This window comes from Periplaneta americana, chromosome 6, assembly GCF_040183065.1.
Source record: "Periplaneta americana isolate PAMFEO1 chromosome 6, P.americana_PAMFEO1_priV1, whole genome shotgun sequence".
Classification (NCBI taxonomy): Eukaryota; Metazoa; Arthropoda; class Insecta; order Blattodea; family Blattidae; genus Periplaneta; species Periplaneta americana.
In genome coordinates this window covers 145,041,505-145,065,335 of record NC_091122.1, presented here as the reverse complement: position 1 = coordinate 145,065,335, position 23,831 = coordinate 145,041,505, and the positions used below count along the sequence as shown (strand labels likewise).

Here is a 23,831-nt window from a genome sequence, read left to right as displayed (position 1 = left end):
ACAGCTGACTTGGTTAATCATATAAGATGGTAAGTACAATAAATATAGTAAATATATATTCGTTTAGTATTTAGGTCTACATTATATGACAAGCTGTTTTTTTTTAATTTAAATATTTTTATATGTGTGATGATTTAAAATTCCAATGAAATCAGCAATAATGTTCTCAGCAAATAAAATTATCCATTTTGAATCTTGCGTACACTACTTTTAACACTTGAATATAAGTAATTGATTAACTGGCGGACTTACTCGTGTTAATTATGTAAGTTTTGTATGGCTTACAGCTGTTTCGGTGCTTCATCACACCATCCTCAGAGCCTACTAGATCTCGGCGTCATCTCGAACTTCTCTGCCTGTTATGTGGGTACGTTTGATTGTTGAAAGGTGTTGAAAAGTGGAGTCAAATAGTGTGTGTGTACTGAAATTGAACCCAAGAACCAAAAACTCAACACACTAGAACAATACAAAATATACAAACACACTAAAACACACCCCGATCAAATTCTCAACACACAGATCAATTTCAGTACACACACACACTATTTGACTCCACTTTTCAACACCTTTCAACAATCAAACGCACCCACATAACAGGCAGAGAAGTTCGAGATGACGCCGAGATCTAGTAGGCTCTGAGGATGGTGTGATGAAGCACCGAAACAGCTGTAAGCCGCACAAACTTACATAATTAACACGAGTAAGTCCGCTAGTTAATCAATTACTTAAATAAAATTAGATATTGTTTGTTGAGGCCAAAGTTATTAAATAAAGTTATAGTAGGCCTATTGTGAATAGATAGTTCCCCTCATACCAAAAAGCAAACCTTGTACATTGTAGAATAACTCTTCTCGGGTTCTCAGCCAGGTGAGTTGGAGATTTGCTTCCAAGCTTTTGATGGCTTGTACATTGTATTCGAAATCAGGGGACTTGTTTTGGTGTGTTTGATTTCAACATTTCTAATATAACTTTTTCTATTGATTAATAACATACTTATCCTTTTACCATATTATTGTAGAGATCTGACACTTCATCTGTGCGTTCTGAAACTGTTATTGTGTGAAAGGGGAGTACAAAAGACAAGGTGGAAAACTGTGCATGTGTAGAACAGCACTCCTGCCACTATCGCATTTCCAGAAGCACCTGTTCCTAAAATTAAAAAAAAAAAAAAAAAAAAGGGCATAATGTTATATTTTTAAATACCTATCAGACATGTACGGTAATGAAAATAAATAAACAAGAAACTCTTAGAATAATTTTATATTTTTAAATACCTATCAGACATATACGGTAATGAAAATAAATAAACAAGAAACTCTTAGAATAATTTATAAGACCTACTTTCGTCTTGAGAATAGTTCAGCTCCTCTTCTGAAATCAATGCTACGTGTGCATGTTTGAACTGATATTTTTGTTACAGTTTGTAGTGAAATATTGCTCTGACGTCATCAAAGTGCACAGATAAAGTGCCAGGACTCTATCTCGACAAGGACAGAAGGAAAGTGATATTTATTTCCATGTTGAATCTTTCGAATTCTGATATCCATCTGAACATATTGCTGAAGATACCTAATTTCTGAAGTTTTAGTAATAATTTATTTATTTACACTGCAAGTGGGCAAGCACCTGGTGGCAGTGCCCAAACAATATAAACAATACACAATACAATTAGAATATACAATACTGTTATACACAATAATTACAATTAATAATACATAAAATACCTGTAACCTAATTAATAAGTGAACCTAATTTTACATTACAACCTACATATATATAGGCCCTACATCAGTTTCACATTGGTACTGATAATAATCTTTCACTTTACTCTCATCTCATTCACTGTACTGGCACTATGACACATTTCACTGACACTTTAGAACACATTTCACTGACACTATATAACACATTTCACTACACTATACAACACATTTCATTGATACTATAAATTATTACTGATCGAAACTATTCACTGCACTGTAAAAACCATAACTTCACTGACTCACCTCGCTTCACTGATACAACAGCTCAAATAAGACAAACAGTTACACCCTTATTCATACTTATAAACAGAACTACATTTAAACTAAACGTTTCTAGTCTAAGACCTTCTTACAAGCTATTTTTAAATAATTTACAATTCAAACCATGGTCATAGTCATGGAGAAAAGTTTTACAAATGATAAGAAAATACAAGGGAGCAAAAAGTATTTTTGTTGCCTGAGGCGCCATTTTGCCACGTCCCAGCCCTGATAATTCAAAATGTCAACATAAAAAAAATTATTTTATAGACTTTAAAGATAAAATTCTATTAAGAGCAAAGATAATGAAGCTTTGAGTAGAACAAGTGAGCCAATTTAATTAATTGTCTTGGCTGCAGTACTTCACACAAGCATATTGATGATATAACTAAATTAAATTCCAAGCGGTAATAATAACAACAGTAAAAGTTAATATTGTTTTAATTTTTTTCTAAAGTGATGGCAATACCAAAACCAATATAGGGCCACTCCAAAAGTAATGCACAACATTTTTTTAAATTCATTTTTTATTCTACACCTTTGCAATTTATGAAGGTCATAGATACATCCTTCCCGCTTGTATTCAAATTTAATGTAAGTTGTTCCCATGAATGGGCCATGATAACACTCCTTCAAGATGGCTGCTGTACTTGACATTCTTCAGAAGCAGTGTGCTGTTGTCGAGTTCCTGTGCAGTGAGAACGAGAGAGTGGGAAACATTCACAAGAAGTTGAAAAAGGTGTAGGAAGATGCAGCTGTTGATTGCAGTAAGGTTAGTTGGCGCAGTACAGTTAGTTGCGCAAGCAGATTACCTGTTGAAAGAGGGCACGCCAATATTCGGGATACACCTCGCAGCAGAAGACCCTGCACTGCACGAAGTTCTGACAATGTGCAGCACGTTAACAACATGGTTGTGGCTGACAAACGTGTAACAGTGCAAGAATTATCACTCCTAGTTGGACTAGAAAAAGCAAATGTGTGCAGAATATTGAAACAGTTGGAGTTAAAAAAGGTTTGTGCCAGGTGGGTTCCGAGGATGTTGACAGAAGCCCACAAAGAAACCTGAAAAACAGTGTGCAGTGAACTTTTGGACCACTGGAGATGACTTTCTTGCAAGAATTGGATAAGAGATGAAACATGGCTCCACCATTTTGAACCGAAGACAAAGAGGCAGACAATGGAGTGGCAAATTCACCAAAGAAAAGGAAATTCAAATCTGTGCTTTCGGCAGGAAAAGTTATGGCTACTGTGTTTTTGTTACAATTTGTAGTGAAACATTGCTCTGACGTCATCGAAGTGCACAGATAAAGTGCCAGGACTCTATCTCGACAAGGACAGAAGGAATTTCATAGAATCTATTGGAGTTGTTTTGATTCCACCAGTAATGAGGCTGAGAGCTTTGTTTTGAACATGTTCTATTTCGTTTATGAAAGGTGAAGTAAGTTAATTAAAATTTTTCCGCAGTATGTCAGCACTGGCTGTATAAACATTTTGTATGTAGTGTTCAAAGTATTTCAAGAGCATCCTCATTTCTTTTCTGCAAGTCTTTTCAGAAGGGAGAATATTTTACGAGCTTTTCCAGAAATATACTTCAAATGGTTGCTCCATGTTAACTTACTGTCGAAAATAACTCCAACATATTTGGATTCATAAGTCCTAGGAAGGTGTTGGTCATTGTATTGGATATTGAATTCTTTTTCTTTTTTACCAAGTGAAAATATTTGGTAGTTACTTTTGCTTAAATTGAGTGTTATCAAATTTGATGTGTTTCATTCATGTAGTTGATTTAGAGCTTTAAGAGCAGAATTTTTAATTTTGTCTCTGTCTGTGAGATCCGGAAGTCCACAAAACTATATCATCTGCAAATAGAGCTGTTTTCATGTCTGATTCCTCTAATAGGGAAGGTAAATCACTTATATAAATATTAAATAAAGTTGTGCTGAGGACAGCGACCTGGGGTAGACCTCGATATATTTGTCTGTAATTAGAAAGTGAGTTATTGAATGGAGTAGCAATGAATCTTTGACTAAGGAATTCTGATATCCATCTGAACATATTGCTGGAGATACCTAGTTTTAGTAATTTATTTCTCCAAACAGAACCATATGCTAATTGAAAGTCAATAAATATTGCCAACGTATCTTTCTTATTAAAACTGTATTTTATTTCTTGGCCGAGGCGTATGATTTGTTCATTAGTAGAGTGTAGCTGTCGAACGCTAGCTTGTCTTGGTGATAAAAGATTTTGGGATTCTAAATATCAAGTTAATCCATTGGAGATTACTGACTCCATAGTTTTTGCTATCATGCTTAATAGTGCTATTGATCGATAACTATTAACATCATGAGCAGGTTTTTTTCTTTTTTGTGATTAGTACAATGATTTTTTTTCTAAGCTGCAGGAATTGAGGTGTTCCATGATAAATTGAAAATGGATAAGAGTACACATTTGGCTTTTTCCTCCAGATATTAAAAAAATTCTGAATGAATGTTGTCGGGAGATTTCTTGGTTTTTTAATTTTTTTATAGCTATAGGTAATTCTTTGGAAGTAAAATTTTGATGAAATATTTCAAGTTTTGTGATATTACTAGTAATATTATTTTTATGTAATTCTCTTTTGATAAATTTGTCAGTTTTTTTGATATTGGGATGTAATCTGTGAGTTTCAGTAGTGTTTATTAAGTGCATGTACTATAGCACCTGTACGAGCCAGTCAAGCCGCAGGGTTGGCAACGCTGATCCATGGTAGCAACTGGCGTGGTGTTAGTAGTGTGTTGACATTGGAGTGAGAAGCAAAGTATTTGACTTTATTTAATAAAAACTGATAACCCCTCGTGATGGGTGTTCATGTGATGTGTTTGACGACATCGGGTGGATTACCGTTATTTACAAGGAAAAGAGGGGATAGCGAACTGGTTAGTTATTTATGAAATATACATTATTATGTTTTGAACTTACCTTACATAACCTCTCTTTTCAGACGCGATTTTACCGAAATGGAATCTCGCTAGAATTTAAGTCGATGTAATCACAATGAACTTATGTAGAGTTGCGAGAAAGATGCAATATGAAACATAGCGTCTCGTAATATATTTAATAAATATTAGATTATTAAAAAAAGAAAAGAGGGACTGCAATCACATTTTTTTTCACATAATTAACTTACTTTTGGATTTTTGAACCTGTCAAAGCAATATTACAAATACTTTACAAAAATATCCTAAGCTATTTAAAGATAATTTTTGTCCAAATGGATGACATGAATTCGGAAAAAAGAAAGCAAACTATTGTACGAATGTCCACAAACTGCTGTAACTTACTAGTCATTTAAATATAATGTAGGTCATACATACAAAAAAAAAATACATTCTTCCAAGCGCAGTTGTCTTAAATAAAGTAATGCATAAAGGTACCTACCTGCACAAATGTTACATTGTTTTAAGGCCAATGAAATCTGTATATATGTTAAGTAGGGTACGTACTGTTTATAGGTCTACTTTTTGGGCTCTTAGCCAATTATAGGTCTATGTCATGTGTTATTCAAAGGTTCTAATGTAACTAGCGATAAATTCTATGGAATGCAATAAAAATTAAATGAAATTTATAAAATTTAACATGTTATGTTTAAGCTCCCGTTCTCGGTAGTGGCATCACTGAATGGAGTACACATGTTTGGAAAATCACAATCTGTTATACTAAGGAGTACAGCAACTCAAGAGACGACTGTAGTTTGGAGAGTTATGGAAGATAGGTAAAAATGCTAGAACATTTTTTTATAATAAAGTATAAACATAACAAAGAATTTATATAAAAAAGCCTTATTATAGTCTTGTAATTTTCTTGATTGTGTGTCTAATGCAACTTTTTGAATTTCAAAGAAAGAATATTAAAATACTGCTAATTGCAGAGAAATGTAATCTACAATATATGAGCCCTACCTCACAGACTATAGGCCTACTGTTAAATCAGTAATTCAAGTAAATGATAATTAGGCCTACATCATATCTCTGATTATTACCGGTACTGACAAAGACAAACATTAATTTTATTCTATTTAGGCCTACTGTATGAATTACATTTTCCCTCCAAAAAGAACATACATTAGGAACATCTATTTATGATACAGTATAATACTGCCTCAATCAATGCTTATTTACATGTTGGAATATAAAATGATTAGATACGTGTAGCCCTATTCCTCCTTCGTTTTATTATCTTCATTTAAATTTATACTTATGCCGTACATTGGAGACTGTGGATAGTTTTATAGGTACTTGGAAATGAGAAAAGGTATCATTCTTATAGATTTCATGTTATCAAATAGCTTTGTAGTGATACCAATTAAACTGTGAATTATTGTTACTGGCAACACTATAAATTATTAGTAGGCCTAATCATAAGTTTTCTTTAATGTTTTCTCCCTTTTTCCAGTGTAACTCTCATTGCTGCAGCATGTGGCGCAAATGAAATGCTCTTAGATCAATTGTTGACGTCAGTCTTCCATGCAATGGTCTTAGCAGTTGGTATAGATGAATTGCGTTCCCCTCGAAATGCCGAACGTCTCAAGAGAGAACTCAGGGTAATGTCACAGTCTAATATATACAGTCACGAAACTCAATACATAGGAAATATGCATCCATAGATAGTTGCTAACCACTAGAATCGCTACTATCGCCTCATTACAGACAATACGAAATAGTATCCGCACAGTCTATTGTTCCTAGTACCCTCACAACTCAAGCTTCATGACTGTATATACTAGACTGTGGTAATGTCTTAAGTAAATTTCATGTGAACTATTATAAGCAAGATTGAATGTTTTTGATTCTCTTGGTAACCATTTTTCTGATGCTTGTATAAGTTGTATTATTTCCATTGTCACATATGAAACTACATGACTTGTAGTTATCAAATTATACCTCTAGGGTAGATGAAGCTAATTGTAAACAGGGGTAATTGTAAACAAATGCTGTGAGAAATACTAAACTGTCAATATAAAAATTTTAACTCGGGCAAATATTTAAATTAACACGTTGACTAACCTACAAAGCAGTTTGGCACCAAATAGGAGTAACTACTTAGTTGTGAACGAATATTTTGTAAGAGTCTACAAAAAAGTTGAGAAAGAACTTTGCTTCACCTTCATTTTTGGCATTGTAAGTAAATGTACAGTGCTGTTTTTTAAGAATATGTTTTTATGAGTAATGCATAGTAGTTAACATTTATTACAATGGTTTCGAGATCTCCCATAACCTCATTTCATTAAATTATGGCGTGTTTACATTTGCCCCATAGTTTTAATTGCTTGGGTAATTGTAAACATGTTTTACTATGGTTACATTTCGTACTTTTCAGTAATCAAAGAGATCCCCACCCAACTACACTGTAGAGGATTTAGAGAGGGTTGTCACAGATGTGAAAAATAGTAACTACAGTTATCGTGAAGCTCAGGAGAGGTACTGAGTTCCTATATCGTCATATATCATAGGTTAAAGGGACGAAATATACCAGTGACCAAAGTTGGAGTTGGAAGGAGTACAGCTCTTTCTTCTGAAATAGAACAAAAAATGTTCAGTGTCTGATAGCCCGTGTGAAAATTGATGTTTACAATTACCTCCTCTCAAAGTGGTAAATGTAAACAGGTGGGGTAAATGTAAACTAGCAATTAAAAGATGAAAAAAGTCAACCTTATTATTTTAAACCCATTTTCAGGAAAAAAAAAAGATCTAAAAATAACACAATGTTTCTTCGTCATGCTTACCATTACTGAGGGTTGTGTAATGTTGAAATATGTTTGAAATCAGTGAAAAGTGTTTGCAATTACCCTGGTCTACTCTATACAGTGCGATTCTTTCCTTGGTGGCTCAATGCCAACAGCCTCTGTGCGATCAGTAAGCTTAGCAACACTCCCAAGAGTGCTAACTGCGTGAGTCCTATAAATAAAGCAAACATACAATGCAGCTTTTGCACTTACCTATTGGAAATGGTGCCTATTTTCATGTGGTCTTTGAAAAAAGTTTTGTTGCACAGATACTAAGTTCCACAAAGGAGGCAGTGTTCATGATTAGAGGATGAGTGACCTGGTTTACAAGAGAAGAACTAGTTGAGGTAATAAAATTAGTTTTGTTTCGTTTTACGTCTGATCATGTGCTCTGCCTTTTTTCTGGAATTTATAAAGTATTTGTGCGACAAAACTTTTTTTCTAAGGCTTTAGGCCTACTATACTTTCTTGATACCTTCGTAAAAAATTGACATGGCAAAGTTCATCATTGAAAGTTACCAGTAATGCTGTCTCCTTTTGAATAATGTCTTTTATTTCCTACAATTTTTAAGAAATGCTTTTATAAATCTTGTCTTTTACGATTCTCACAAATATGAATCGCAGTGGTCAGTCATGGGAGTGTGGCAGCCATAATCCAACACTAATAATTCTGTCCTCAAATTCATTCATTCATAGTTTTCTGCCAAATGGCAGCTCTTACACTGCAAACCTAACATTCTCCAATCTTTCCTATTTTCTGCTTTCCTCTTAATCTTTGGATATGATCCATAAATTTTAATATCGTCCATCATCTGATATCTTCTTCTGTCATGAACTTTTCTTTCGTTTACCATTCCTTCCAGTGCATCCTTCAGTAGGCAGTTTCTTCTCAGCCACTGACCCAGCCATTTCCTTTTTCTCTTCCTAATCAGTTTCAACATCATTCTTTCTTCATTCACGCTTTCAAACTCAGCTTCATTTCTTATTCTGTCTGTCCATTTCACATGCTCCACTCTTCTCCATTTCCACATTTCAAATGCTTCTGTTTGCCTCTTTACTTCATCGTAATGTCCATGTTTCTGCCCCATACAGTTCCACACAAAGCATTTCACTAATCTGTTACTCAGTCATTTTTTTAGAAGGCCGTTGAAGATGCTTCTTTTTCTATTAAAAGCTTTTTTGGCCATTGCTATCCTCCTTTTGACTTCCTGGCAGAAGCTCATGTTACTGCTTATAATACATCCCAACTATTTGAAGCTGTTCACTTGCTCTGCTACCTTATTTAGAATTCACAAGTTTATATTCTTTATTTTCCTTCCGATAACTGAGGTCTTTGTCTTGCATGCGTTTATCTTCATCCCATACCACTCACAACTGTCATTCATTTAGCTCCAGTAGCATATCCTTTAGTATCGTCTCCTCTTCTGCTAACAATGCCGTAACCAGCTTAGCTCAGTCAGTTAAGGCACTTGCCTACCAATCCGAAATTGCGCTTGGGCACAGGTTCGGTTCCCACTTGGGCTGATTACCTGGTTGGGTTTTTTCCGAGGTTTTTCCCAACCGTAAGGCAAATGTCAGGTAATCTGTGGCGAATCCTTGGCCTCATCTCGCCAAATATCATACCACTATCACCAATTCCATCGAAGCTAAATAACCTCGTAGTTGATACAGCGTCGTTAAATAACCAAGTAAAAAAAAACAATGCCATATCATCTGCAAATCTTATGCACTATATTCTTCTTCCTCCTACTGTTACCTCTCCCATGTCCTGGAAACACTTCTTCACTAAATCCTCCAAGTAGATGTTAAAGAGTGTAGGTGATAAATTTATTAAAAATATTAATGTTCTTATTTTATTGAAGCTGAAGATGTTTGAGTTGTGACAGAATCTTATTGGAAGATGGCATATTGTCATTCATAACTAGCCTTAAGTGTTTGAAAAATGGATTCATTTTTAGTTGCCTGTATCTTTCAGAATTAAATGTGATTATTACTTAAGTACTTTTGGCACACTACACACCAAAATCTTACAAATCATCTTCTTGCTTCTCCAGTGGAATGTATTTTACATAGTAAAATTATTTTCTTGCCTCTCTAATGGAATGTATTTTACATAGTCATCACGTAGACACTTGTTGTTTTAATATGTACAGCAGTGGCAAAAAAAAAAAAACCGGACCGACCCTTGTAGCTGATTTCAGAGCCTTGTTCACTTCAGAGCACGATAGACTGGTAACTAAGACTTTCGTGGTTCGAATCCTGCCTGGGAAGGAAACTTTTTTTTGTTCCTTATTCAAATTTATTCCCAATACTTTTCGATTGCAGCGATATTTTACTACTTAATTAACTTATTATTCCCAGAACATGAATTTTATCAGCAATTGAAAAGTATTGGGAGTAAATTTGAATAAGGAACAAAAAAAAGTTTCCTTTCCAGGCAGGATTCGAACCACGAAAGTCTTAGTTACCAGTCTATCGTGCTCTGGAGTGGACAAGGCTCTGAAATCAGCTACAAGGATTGGTCCGGTTTTTTTTTGCCACTACTAAAATAGTAAGTTAACCCCATTACAGGCCAAATTGGTCCAGAGGGTGGCGGGAAATTAAGGCTCCTACCTGTATAATCAGCATTAATGGCAGTATTTTTATTTTATTTATTTATTTGGTTGCAGTGCATTACAATGTTGAAAGACAGCATTGACCTCCAGTCATATAGTATAGCTATCATTCACTTAACATACAATTTCTATATTACATTATATGCACACATACATTTTAAAATTTATTTTACATTTCTTTTAACTTATTTATTTCCCTCATTCGCATTTCCCTTATTTCCCAAAAATATGTTCCTAAGGATATTAATGGCAGTAGAGATGCAAGTCCTATATGTCTACTGCCTTTACTCCCAAGGAAATCACCCTGATACTCATTTTTGTTAGAGGCTGAATAAACCCCAGGGCCATAGTGCGGCCAGAAGGATTAGATCAATGGAGAAAATCCATGATGCTATCAGGAATCAGACCTGCAACCATCTAGCTTTGCAACATTACGCCTCAACAGCAATGCTACCACACGCCTCCAATATGTACTTAGTAGTTACCAATATTACTTGAAGAAATGCTTCAATATTAGACACGTAATAGAATGTAGTGACCTCTAAAGATAGGCTATGAATCACAAATAAACTCTCATCATGCTTTAACAGCTTATATACAGGTACATATATTATGTGCTATTCTCATGAGAGTGAGTATGTGATACCTATTGGCAAATGCTGAAGATGTTGATGGTTGTGAACTTAGTTGTTGTTATTGTTACTGTTGCTGTAAGCTAATTTTGAAAGTTACTACAACAGTTATGTATTCTAACTGTAGGATTTATTTTAACAGGTTTGCTATCCAATATTGGATCGTTTGTTGGAGTGTGCAGATACAACTGGTAGTGATAGAGCTGTAACTTGCAGTGATCTCCTGGGTTTAGTAGAAATTATGTTATGTCAGGAGAACCATTTATTGCAGGTCAGTACAGTAACAAAGTGTTAGTTTTGTAAAAAGCATTTGCAGGTAATCTGCAAATGACATGTTATATAAAAAAAAAGCTGGAGCTGATGAGTGCAATTATATTAGACAAATCTACATATACAGCGATAATTTGAAACATGTTATTTGCAAATTATCGGTACCATATAAAGATTTGTCTGATAATTGTATTCGTCAGCTTCAGCTTATTTTTTTCTTTCATCCCTCCCAAGCGTAGAAAATTATAATGGTAATTCATAATTTATCTTCAGATATGAAAGTAAAACATCTGTTACTTTATTACTGTGGTGTTAAATTCTTATTTGCCCTTTTCTCTTAAAATCCAATTGTAATAAGTGTATGTAATTTTAGAATATAATATTGACCTAAAATCTGTGCTGTCGACACAGGGGAGTATTAAAATATTTATGAAATATTATTTCATGACATTCTTTAATATGTCAATTTTCATATACTTGCATTTTGCACATGTATACACTTACAGTAATATGAATATTTTATACTTCGGTAGCTACACTTTTTACAACACCAGATTACTGATACTGGTGGGACCTATTTCTTTTTCTCACATATGAGGAAGGCAGCTACACTTTCTACATCAGATTACTGATACTGGTTGGATCTATTGCTTTGTCACACACATGAAAAAGGCGAATTTCATCCATTTATACATGATAATAATGTGCAATAATGAATGTTAATCCCTGATTGTGTGTTGGATAATATAGATGTTTAGCTGTTTAGATGTTTTTGTATTTGTTTAAATTAATAAATTTATTTGAGGAACTTCTTATGAAAATAGTTTTCATATCCCACTCAAATTTCGAATTAATACGTATTATTAAGTTGTATGGATAAAATGTGTAGATGCTAATAATTCCCTATCCATAGTTCTACTAATCTGTATCTATGTTTATAAAGACAGACTTGTAAACTTAGTGGAATTACTATCTTTTCTTTTAAATCTGCTGTTAATTGAGTTGAAACCCACTTGCAACACAATTTCCTGTGTCCAAGATTGTTAATAACCTACTCAGCAGCACTGATCACAGCCATGTTCCACAGCAATATCTCAGACAGTGATATGCCTATCTGTGTGAATCATGTCGTCCATTCTGTTTTGGATTTTCATGGCGACTGCTGTAATGATCTTCCACTATGCAGTTTGTTTTCAACACTGGTTTTTCCTTCTTTGAACTTACCATCTTCGCACATTACTCTTATCAATTGTCACCTCACCTTACACATTTCTGTGCCTTTCGTAGATCTCAACAGCAGTATAGTACATCTTCTTTCGTCAAGAACTTGATGGCTGCTCTTTATTTCCGCTCATATCTCTGGTTAGCAACACTTAGAAATACAGAAATGATGCAAATTATGCCAGTCATGCAGCAACAATTACACTCTCTGAATATAAAAGTACCACATTTGGGTTTATAGTTATGGAAAAAATGGCAGACAGACAGACAGACAGATTTTCGTAGAATATGTATGGAAATATGAACAATTTTATTTTTTGTACTTGGGGAAAAAAAAAGCTGTAGTTAATGTTATTTTATATTAAGATTGTTAATTAAACAATAATTACACCGTTCTGCATTTCAAAACTTATTTTCTGTTGTTTTCAATCTGATAGGCGATTCTAAACGGATTTTTTGTGCTGAATTCGAAAATAATCTCCATTTTCCCCCCATCATGTCATGTTTTCAGACAATTCATGAATAACTAGAAATGAAATTATAGCTTTGTGAAACGTCATAAAAATTATTTTCAACAAGAATTTTGTGAGAAAAACTAGGTCACAATTTGCTATTTGCCACCAATTAATCATTAATTAATATTACTTAATAATTATAAGCACATCCATAACCTTACCTCAATATTGCACTTCAAATTTTCTTCTCTTTGACCTCCTCGCATGTTGTTATTAGGGAAATAATTTAGATGGGACTGAAGAAAATGTACTTTGACACTCATGTTGCAGCCAATCTGTTTGAAACTTTGTAGCATCACTAGGTAACATAATTTGGGTCTTTTTTTATTTCCAAGGAAAATAAAAACATTTCTGAAAGCATTCCAGGCATTCTTTAGGCCCTAGATCTCGACTCATATTCTCGAACTGACTGTCCATTATCAATTTTCGAATTTGTGGGCCAACGAATACACCAGCTTTAATTTTTTCATAGGATAATGAACGAAATGTAACACAAAGGTATTTAAAGCACTCACTGTCTTTATCTAGAGTTTTCACAAACTGTTTCATTAAACCGAATTTCACATGGAGAGGTAGCAACAATACTTTTGAGGGATCAATAAGAGGCTCACATTTTATTATTTTTTTTTTCACCCGGTGTTAAATTAATCCTACGTGGCCACTGTTCCCTTTCCCACTTTTCTGACCTAGCTCTGCTATCCCAATCACATAAGAAACAATGATATTTCGTGAAACCAGTATGTTGACCAATTAATAGTCCAATAATCTTGAAATCTCCACAGATAGACAATAGATGGTTTTCGTAATCTCTAAGAGTAAATATTTCCTTCATAATTTTTTTATGACCTGAGACACTAAACATTTCAACTTCGTGTTTATAAATAACATTGGGTGCAGACAGATAAAAATCTCTCAGAATAAACAACGGCTGTCTTAACCTCGGTTCATTTTGAGGAGGAGGATACAATATTGTACAGCCCCCAAGGGCAGATATAATTTGTAGATTTTAATAAATATCAAACACAAACATAATAAAATATATTATTTCACATTTTAAGTAATAAAGTTTAAATTACAAGCTGTCGTGCCTTTCTAACAAATGACAAGCACACTGTAATATTACTATATTACAAAAAAATATTGAAAACATAAAATTTTGAATTGTAAAACATTCTGACGTGGTAGCGAAAACGGATTTCATTTTTGCAAACAGTGTGAAATTTTGATTCAGAAACGCTCATTTATTTCAAAACAACAAAATCCATGCAGAACAGTGTTATCAAATGAATACCTGAAAATTCCTACTTTGTTTCCATAGCTGATGTATCTTTCAGAAAGAAATTAACCAATAGTGTGTACATGTAGGGGAGACGAATCAATTGGCAGCAATGATTGTATTTTAGAGCCTGGTGGATGCTTGGGCTGAGTGTGTGGACTCGCTTTATGGATTTCTCTTAATTCGAGGACGGGTGGCTGTTGCTACGTCTAGCTGGTGGCAACTACATCCAGAGGAGAAAAAATTACTCGCACTTCTTGTTGCTGTTGAGGGTACATGTACGGCATGTGATATACCTGTGTTTCTACCATGCAGGAGCCCAGCTGTGAGTATATGAAGGAAATTGTCTTCTTTTTATATACGATAAAATGTATAAAAAACATATAGTGTACTGAATTATGTAATTTCAGGTGCCTTTCAGACTTGTGGTATGTGGATTAGTAGGAGGTATACAGATTTGTGCCCTGTGTGGACCATCCCCTCCACTTACTGAAATAGAACATGTGTCTATTCAATGTTGGAAGGGAGCTATTGACATCTTAAGAGCTGCAGAACAATGTTGTCCCCGGAACTTCCCTCCCAGTATCCAACTCGATACTGGTGTCATGGGGTAAGAATAATACTGGTAGTCTTTATTTTTCATTTTTTATTGTTTGTACAGAGGGAATATTTATATTAGCTTTGTTCGTAGAACAAATATGAAACCGTTTGATTTAATAGCCTACATGCACATGCACAGTTGCCAACAGTTGGAACTAGTTACCTTTTCTTACCCTCTACGAATGAATTTCAAATGGTTTATAAGGGGAAGTCCTGGTAGCTGTTTTGTGAACGGAAATGGTGTTGCTTGGTGGCATATCTACGTGCTAAATAGTTGGCAGGTTTTCATTTATCATACAAATTCACTTATTTTTCAAGCTAATTTATTTGTCTATGGTGTAAGATACTGGAGCTGAATTAAAATGAAAATGGAAGGCAAGATAAACAACTTGTATTTTTTGTCACAGTCTCTTTTATATTATTCTTTTGTCTTGGAAAAGGTTATGGTAGTATATAGATGGCAGTGAATCTGCGCATTCATGTTCTGACTAAAAATTTTCGCTACTGTCAGAAACTGTTTCAATGGTTAGATGATCTTTTCAAATCATTTGAAAACATTGTACAAACAACAAATTAATAGTCAGCAACTATCATCTTTGCTACTATGAACGCAAAAATGGATATGCTTATGCGTCTGATCAGTGGCAACAGCTTCTTACTGTACTACGAACAAAGCTATTTTAAAATTGAATGAGTTTTCATTATTATTTTAATATTAATAGCACTGCTTTCATTTATGAAGTACAAGTAATTGATACTTTGGAGGATACTATGAACTAATTAATGTATACGAACTCTGCCATTTTAATTAAACGTACAAGCAGATTAAGTTAGCCATGTGCACTTCAACCTCAAGAACTGTTTGCACTTGCCTATTATTTTTTTGCATTGGATACCTAACATTGTTAACGAACTTGTAGTTTTCAAAATGTTCGCTAGGAACCAGTTTTTCTATTTTCCGAAATAGTAAAAGATAATGCCATTGAGTACATAAAAATTAGTGTGACCATAGTGGGTGTTGTTATATAAAGGACGGAAAAAGGGAGTCCCTATGTTAAAAGATTGAGGACCACTGCTGTAGCCCATTGATAGCTTAGAACAGTAATGCTTATATGACCCTGTCATTGAGTAGAATTCAGTGGTCAGAACTATTATAACTAAAGTGATATAAATTTATTTTAATTAAACTGAAAAAAATCTACTGTATATTTATAGGAAGGATCTACTGTTTCAGCAATAAGGCAGCACGTGATGATTACAGTTTGTTATTGCTATGCTCCATTTGACAAGAGAAAAACGAATTCTTAGTATTTGCATGTTTCAGTTTGCTGTGGGTGGATCGTCAAACAGGAAAATTCTTACTTTCTCGAAACCAGCGGGCAGATGCTGGAAAGAAAGAAGCTCGATCTCTTAGTGGAGCCCATAGATTAGATGTTCTTAGAACTTTCCACCATCAAGTAGCAACTACCTTCATGGATTATTCTCCAGGTAATGAACAATGGATTATGAAGTCAAATTGTCGAGCTTATTTAGTAGGCCTAAACAATTGTGGAACAGCAATAGTACTTTTTTTTTTGGAATGGATGTTGTGGAAGTTTCAGTATTTTGTTGTTTTCCATGTGTGAATTATTAATGTTGTTGTTGTTTTCTAATGTCAGGCGTTTGACAGTAAAGTCATTTGACCTCTTGCACTCCAATATTTTTCAAAGATGTTGTCATGGTCAGCCACTGAAGCACAGATTTTAATACAGGGGGAAGAGCCATTAATCCTTTCCATTAAAGGCTTTAAGGAAGCAACCTGGACAAATACCCAATGTCCCATCCCTACCTTCCCGTGGTGCAGCTGTTAGTAAGCATAATTTTACAAGCTGAACTAAAGGGAGGGGCTACTCATCAATTAGCACTGGTCAGCTTGATGAGTTAATGACCGAATTTGGTATAATTTTTCTCTATTCAATACCTAATTCCCTCTTTACCCTTTCCTATCCAGTCCTCTGACTGAACTCTTACTTCCTTCGACCCCGATGGTATTAGAGCATTCAAGACCTATGGATTCTTTTCACTTTCCTTCCTACCCTTCCTACTTTTCTGTTCCTAGTGCTGACCTGCTATGGCACTAAAATCGTCCTGCAGTGGCTTAAGGAGGGAAAGCTGGTGATCAACAAGATCTCCCAACTAGGTCTATATGGAACAACAAGTTTTGATGGAGAAATCACTGCAATAAGTGAAAGTCTCAGGAATCTTCTATGCCACATCAATAAATTTAAGAATGCAGTTATATTGTCAGACTCCAAAGCAGCTATTCTATCAATAGTCTCTAAACACACACCTTCATCTCAAACAGCAGAAATAACTAAAATGCTCTCTCAATTAATAACACTCAATAAAAGAATTGTATTCCGATGGATACCATCCCATTGTGGAATCCTGGGAAACGAGAATGCGGATGCTTTAGCAAAGAAGGGCAGCACTGCTACTTACAGACCTGTTACTAAATCTACGTATTACTCAGACTTCAACAAACAAAATTTGATAACACAATCTCAAGGGAAAAAATGGAACTTTCTGCGTCATAATCCATAGTTAATTCCCAATTTGCCACGAAAATTGTCTGTAGCTGCATTTAGGTTGGCAACAGGCCATGACTGTTTGGCCAAGCACCTGCATAGAATTGGAATATATCAGTCCCCTAACTGCCCATTGTGCAACTCAAACCAAGAAATGGATTCGGAACACCTCACAATCTGTGCTTCAGTGGCTGACCATGATAATATCTTTGAAAAATATTGGAGTGCAAGAGGTCAAATGACTTTATTGTCAATAAACAACAACATATAAAAATTGCATGGTCAGTACTGAGTTGATCTTCATTTACTGTTCCAGATTGTTCATCAGAAGAAGCAACAGCCTCCAAACGTCCTGCAACATCAGTAGCTCTTGAAACATACTGGTGCTCAGAATATCACAAATGCCATGCTCTACGTCATGGTACAACCCTCTTGTGTGTTCTATATGCTTCTGCTGTACCAATTCACACTATGAGGTAACATTTGCCTGTAGTTCCACAATTATGAACCATAACAAAAACAGTACTTAAACTATAAGTTATTTTCTATTATTTTTTTCTCTCTCACATTTCACATCATAGAGAGTCAATTACAAACGTGCCTTCACTTCATTCCATCTTTTAATGTTTTCTCCATTGCATATGTTTCCTATTTTAATGTAAATCACCATGTTTACTCGAGTATAATATTCACACCAATTTTTTTATCCTAAAATTCAGAAAAAAAAAAAAAAATTACTGGCAGATATAATATGCATCTATGCTAAAAACCATTCAATGTTAAAATTATATTATTAAGACAGTTTATAAAGACAGCCTTACCTCTAGCTATACTGGTACATCACATTCATCCTCTCTTGTGATATCAGAACTGTAACTTCTGATCAACAGATCTGAGTTAAATATCAGACTACTAATTGACAATGACTAAGATCATGCCACCCTTTCATCATTAATTGATAAATTCTTTTGATTTATTTAAAGATATGCGACTGTTAAAAAGTTGTACATACCCGTATAAAATCTCAGAATAAAGGAAAAAGTGTCAGCAGGTAAGTGATTACTGTAGTTAAAAATAACATTTGTATTAATAATGATTCTTGTCAAAAATGGACATAAAATTACGGAAGAAAAGTGCACAATAGACAAGAACCCACAATGACTATTTCTGTTAGCAATTTCCCAGCAAGTATCTCTTAGCATAAATAGAGTGTTAATTTAAATTTGTTCGAGTCTTGGTGTTTGCATGCGAATGTAATATGCACCCTACTTTTCAAGACTACATTTTGTCAAGAAAGGTGAGTATTGTAATTGCATAAGTGTGGTAGCATGCAATACTTTTCTTTTATAATCATATAATCACCTCTGATTGAGACTCTAGCTGATATGTACATCTATTATCAGGCAGTACATCTCACTTGACGATATGTGTCAGAAGACTAATTATTTGTACACAGCTCAAGTCTGATTGGTGGAATATGTTACTATTCAGCATTGTATGCAATGGGGGGAGAAAGGAATTGGCCATCTCATCTCCTGGCTTAGTTGCCTCATGAGTGATGCCTTATTGGTGTCACTTATGAGATTCCAACCTGTCTTTTGACAGTTAACTGAACAACAATCTTATAATTAATAGCCCAAACAAAACTGAATGATCATTTCCTGATCAGAATTCTAACATACTGTAGCATTTGAAAGACAATAATGTGATCCAGTATTAGCAAAAACTGACTGGTCATTCTGTAATCAGAATTCTACCATATTGTAACATTTGAAAGACAATATGTGATTCAGTATTAGCAAAAACTGACTGATCATTCCGTAATCAGAATTCTATCATATTGTAACACTTGAAAGACAATAATTATGTTATTCAGTATTAGCAAAAACTGAATGATCATTCCTTAATCAGAATTCTCCCATATTGTAACTGACTGATCATTCCATAATCAGAATTCTATCATATTGTAACACTAGCAAAAACTGATTGACTAGCAAAAACTGATTGACTAGCAAAAACTGACTGATCATTCCTTAATCAGAATTCTGTCATATTGTAACACTAGCAAAAACTGACTGATCATTCCCTAATCAGAATTCTACCATATTGTAACACTTGGAAGGCAGTAATTACGTGAGTCAATATTAGCATATGAGTGATGGTTTTTCTACATCTAATTTTTCTTATTTGTTTCAGGCTTATAACTCGTCGCACTTTGAAATTTTTAACAGCAGACAAACAACTCTGTTGGTAGCACAAAACAAATAGAGTTAAATCACTCTATAAAACTTGCCATTCATGCTACAGCGTACCTGATAGTGAACATTAATACATAAGGTATATCCATGATAAATATATGGAAGTTTTAAAGAAAATGACTGCTAAAATTGTGTCACATCCGTCCAATTGTTAAGGTGCTGTGTTGAAACACAAATATAGGAGATGAATGTAATATTGTGATTTTATACATTTTTCTAGAGAGGATTTGTTTTTTTTTTTTTTTTTTTTTTTTTTTTGAGAGGAAAATATTACGATATGTTTTATATTTCTGCTATAAATGCAATTTTCATGTCGTGAATACAATTTTAAGAATAGAAAAATCTCAGTACCATAGCAGTTATAGTTAAACAGTTATTATATTATAAATTATATATTCTTAAAAATATATTTTATTCTTGACAGGAATATAAAAAAATATCATGACCACATTAAAGCAGTGGCTATATACTAGGTTTCTTAACATGTATAGTGAATCAACATTTTTAAACTGATATGTCACATGTTCTGAAAGTAACTTTCAACTGTCAGTTGTTTTGGAGGAACTGTAGCAATAATAACATTTAATAATATGGTTTGCAATTAAACTATAATAAAAATAATCATAGAATATTATTAAATTATGCCTCTCTTCAGTCATATTGAAATTAAATTCACATTCCAAGAGAGACAAATTTTTAATGATGAAATGAAATTGCCTTATATTACCAACTTCCTTAATTCTCTTGATCCCTTAGGTATCTACTTTTTCTCCAAAATCCTGGCATTATTTTTATTTTCTTTATTTATTTATTTTTTACTATTTCACATTACCCCCTCTTATGAACTCATAAATGTAGGTAGTCCTATAAACAGGACTCATTAGAACTGCTATGTTTTTCTTTAACCCTAGATCATATATACCCAGATTGCTTGGCTTTATAGGCTTTGATGGTAACAACTTTTGTCAGGTTTACTATACTGCCATCTAAGGAGTCATGTCATAACTCCCATTTGAATTGCATTAGCGAATGTACTGCCATCTCTTATTCATTTACGGTGGACGGGTGGCGATACTGGCGGTTGTTCTCTTCAAAGTGCTACCGATTTTAATATAGGGATGAGCTATCTGTTATATAATATGATCTAGGCTTTAACATAAAATTCCTTCCACTTGGCGCTACAGCCCTTGATGAGCTTCGGGCTCTTTTACAATCTTTCTCCATACTTTTCTATCTTTAATCGTCTCTCTCCATCCTTTCACCTTCATTATTTTCAAATATTCTCCAGCTTTATTTTTCTGTACTATAATATTGTAACATTTTTGTTAAACCAGTCTTCATTTCTGATAATTTTCTTTCTCCAGTAATTTCCTCTACTGCTTTTTTTCTATCTATTTTATCCTTTTTTTTTTTACATACTTCCTTGCTTTCTCTTTTTTTTTTCAATAATTTTATTTTCAAAGACTTCTTGATACTTATTTCTCATCTTCCTGTCTTATTTAATTTATAAACATATATCCCATGTTTTAGCTTTCATTATTGGCATTTTTTGTACTGTATTTTACATTTAAAATTCGTGCCCATATTTTTTTTTCTTTGCCACGTAGTGGTCTGAGTCACAATTTGGCCCACTACAACTTTTAATACCAATTATTATCAATGAATAATGTCTCAGTGATACCAGCACATAATCAGTTTGGTTTAACTTGCATCAGGTATGTTCCAAATTCCCATATGCATTCTTTTATGGGAGAAATGGTGTGCTTCTTATGAACAAGTTATTCCTAGCTGTAATTTGTGTCCACAAGTACCCAAAGTACCATCCTCATTACTTACATTATGTAATGTAAATGGTTCTACCATTTGTTATTTTTATTTTCTTACATCCAAAATTTAACATTAAAGTCTCCCATAATGACCAACATACATCTATTTACTCTGCTACATATACTCGTATCTTCAAGAACATCATAAAAGATTCCTTTTCTATTTCTTCTTTCTCTTTTATTGGTACATGGGCTGATATCACTGTCACATTCCTGAACCTCCCTTTAATCCTATTTTACATATTTTATCATTAACTGTTTCAAATTCTAGCATGCAGTTTCTGGTTTTTTTTTTTTTTTTTTTTTTTTTTTTCATAAATCCTATAGAAAACTGTCCAGTTCATTCCTCAGAACTACTATATAACATTGAGTATTCCTGTTTATCTATCTTTTCTTGTCCTTGCCAGCTTATCTCTTGCAATGCTACAAGATTTATTTCATACATTTTTCGTCTACCTTTTTCATTTTCCTAGATGTAATATATTCCTTACATTCCATGTTGTCATGATTGTCATCCTTTGGAGTTCTTTGACATAAAATTGCGAGATAAAGATGTAATTTTCATCATCATGTACTGTCAGGATCAGGCTCCTTGACCTGTTCCTGCTTCATCTTGTCATTTGTTGGCTTACACATCTTTTAGCTGTTGGTTGACATTTTTGAGAGGTGAGTGGCTTGCATTCTTTGGACGTGTGATAATAAGTTTCTTCTACAGTCATCTAAAAAATAAAAATAAATAAAAAATAGAAAGCTGTAATTTTTTATATTGTAAGTGCACTATTTTGTGTGACGTGATCTATTAAATTTAAAAACACTCTGATTTAGTTATGCATGTACTATTCTGGAAGATATATTATTATTTTTTTTTATTATTTTAATGTACCGAAGTACTAGTCAACTAGTCACTCATAACGAGTGCACCTCAGCACATGTGTGGACTTTGGTCCTACGTTCATAGACATCTATGATGTAGTGCAGAGGGCGGCCACTAGAGGGAACCCAAGAGTTGGAGCTTAATCTGAGACGATTCTGTCCGACACTGGGGTGGTATCCGGTGTGGCTTAGTGGATAAAGCATCAGCATGTAGAGCTGAAAACCCGGGTTCAAATCCCGGCGCCGGAGAGAATTTTTCTCCGTTCCATTACTCTTACATCGTATTCTGGAAGAGATGATACTGCTGCTAAGGGTTATACAGTGTGTTAATTGAGTATGGAATATTGCTAATAACTCTTTATATATTCATTTTATGAAAAAATACAAAAACAAACGTTGGAGATATCTAACTAAAACTTATGGCTGTGGTCTCACAAAAGTATTGATTTATGTACACTTTTTTTAAATGGCATCCTATATTAAATTTTACATATTTGAAATCTCCATTCAATTTCACATACAAATAGAAGTTTGACTAGCATAAATAATGAATACTCTCTTGTAAATGTTACGGTTCTTTCATATGCTTTGATATAATGTAACACAAAATAAATGTGTGTATTCATATAGAGTAGGCCATGAAACAAACAAAACAATAACATAATTGTTTCGGAGAATGTTTAAGATTATGGTTCTTTCAAATGCTTTGATATGTAACACAAAATAAATGTGTTGTATTCATATGGAATAGGCCATGAAACAAACAAGTGGGTGACATGCCAAAGCTTATAATTTTCAGATAGAGTACAACAAAGCATTCTAATATGTTATTCCCAAATGAATGTTTTCTCAGAAAAAATAATGTTCGCCTAAATGTTAACACTGTTTTACTCAATAATTACTATCCATACAAGTCTGATTTTTATTCTTACCTTTACAGAAACTGGTGAGGAATAATTTTTTCCTTTGCAGTTTTTCATTGCAATGAACGATCTTGTTGCAAATTAAATAAAAGGATTACTGGTAATATATATCGTCGGGTATTTCGTGTCATTAGGAAGCCTGGTAGTGTTTTCATACATGAGCTGGCAAACTCACTGTTGGCCAAACTATGCAGACTTTCAGCCTAATTTCATGTTTATTTTAATGTATTCTATTGCCCCCTTCAGTCTGCACAATTATATCAATCCCACTTGTACCACATTAGAAGAGCAGAAAGAAAGATGTAATGTACATGTGAATTCTGTACTATTTGCACACTGATATGTAGGTATTTTATTGTCATTGAGTAAGATAATGTCATTCGTGTGTTCATGCTTAAAAATTAAAAATAAATAGCACACATTGACTATAAAACGTTTATTTCATTTGAATAACAAAATAGAATACATTTATC

At 33.8% G+C, this 23,831-nt stretch overlaps 1 protein-coding gene and 1 non-coding gene across 4 annotated transcripts; both read left to right on the top strand.

The window, feature by feature from the left end:
• Positions 1–3,298: 3,298 nt before the first annotated feature.
• On the top strand, positions 3,299–23,805 carry fy (fuzzy planar cell polarity protein-like protein). Of its 3 annotated transcripts, none has more exons than XM_069829230.1 (9): positions 3,299–3,454; positions 5,651–5,772; positions 6,453–6,600; positions 11,172–11,300; positions 14,439–14,636; positions 14,722–14,921; positions 16,236–16,399; positions 17,795–17,954; positions 19,675–23,805. In XM_069829230.1, exons 2-9 carry the CDS (start codon positions 5,690–5,692, stop codon positions 19,730–19,732), a joined length of 1,140 nt encoding a protein of 379 aa, XP_069685331.1. In that variant the 5' UTR covers positions 3,299–3,454; positions 5,651–5,689; the 3' UTR covers positions 19,733–23,805. The 3 variants fall into 3 exon arrangements, with proteins under 3 accessions (XP_069685331.1, XP_069685330.1, XP_069685333.1); XM_069829229.1 differs by lacking the exon at positions 3,299–3,454 and adding an exon at positions 4,765–4,936; XM_069829232.1 differs by lacking the exons at positions 3,299–3,454; positions 5,651–5,772 and adding an exon at positions 4,796–4,936.
• Positions 22,613–22,684, top strand: TRNAY-GUA (transfer RNA tyrosine (anticodon GUA)). Its single transcript has one exon. It is a non-coding gene; the product is annotated as a tRNA-Tyr (tRNA).
• Positions 23,806–23,831: the final 26 nt, after the last annotated feature.

What these genes read in the sequence shown, in the direction of transcription:
- fy (XM_069829229.1), top strand. Translation starts at nt 4,859, where the DNA reads ATGGGTGTTCATGTGATGTGTTTGACGACATCGGGTGGATTACCGTTA. An exon ending in GTCTCAAGAGAGAACTCAGG is followed by an intron (nt 6,601 to 11,171) that starts GTAATGTCACAG and finishes TTATTTTAACAG; the next exon opens with GTTTGCTATCCAATATTGGA. An exon ending in TACCATGCAGGAGCCCAGCT is followed by an intron (nt 14,637 to 14,721) that starts GTGAGTATATGA and finishes ATGTAATTTCAG; the next exon opens with GTGCCTTTCAGACTTGTGGT.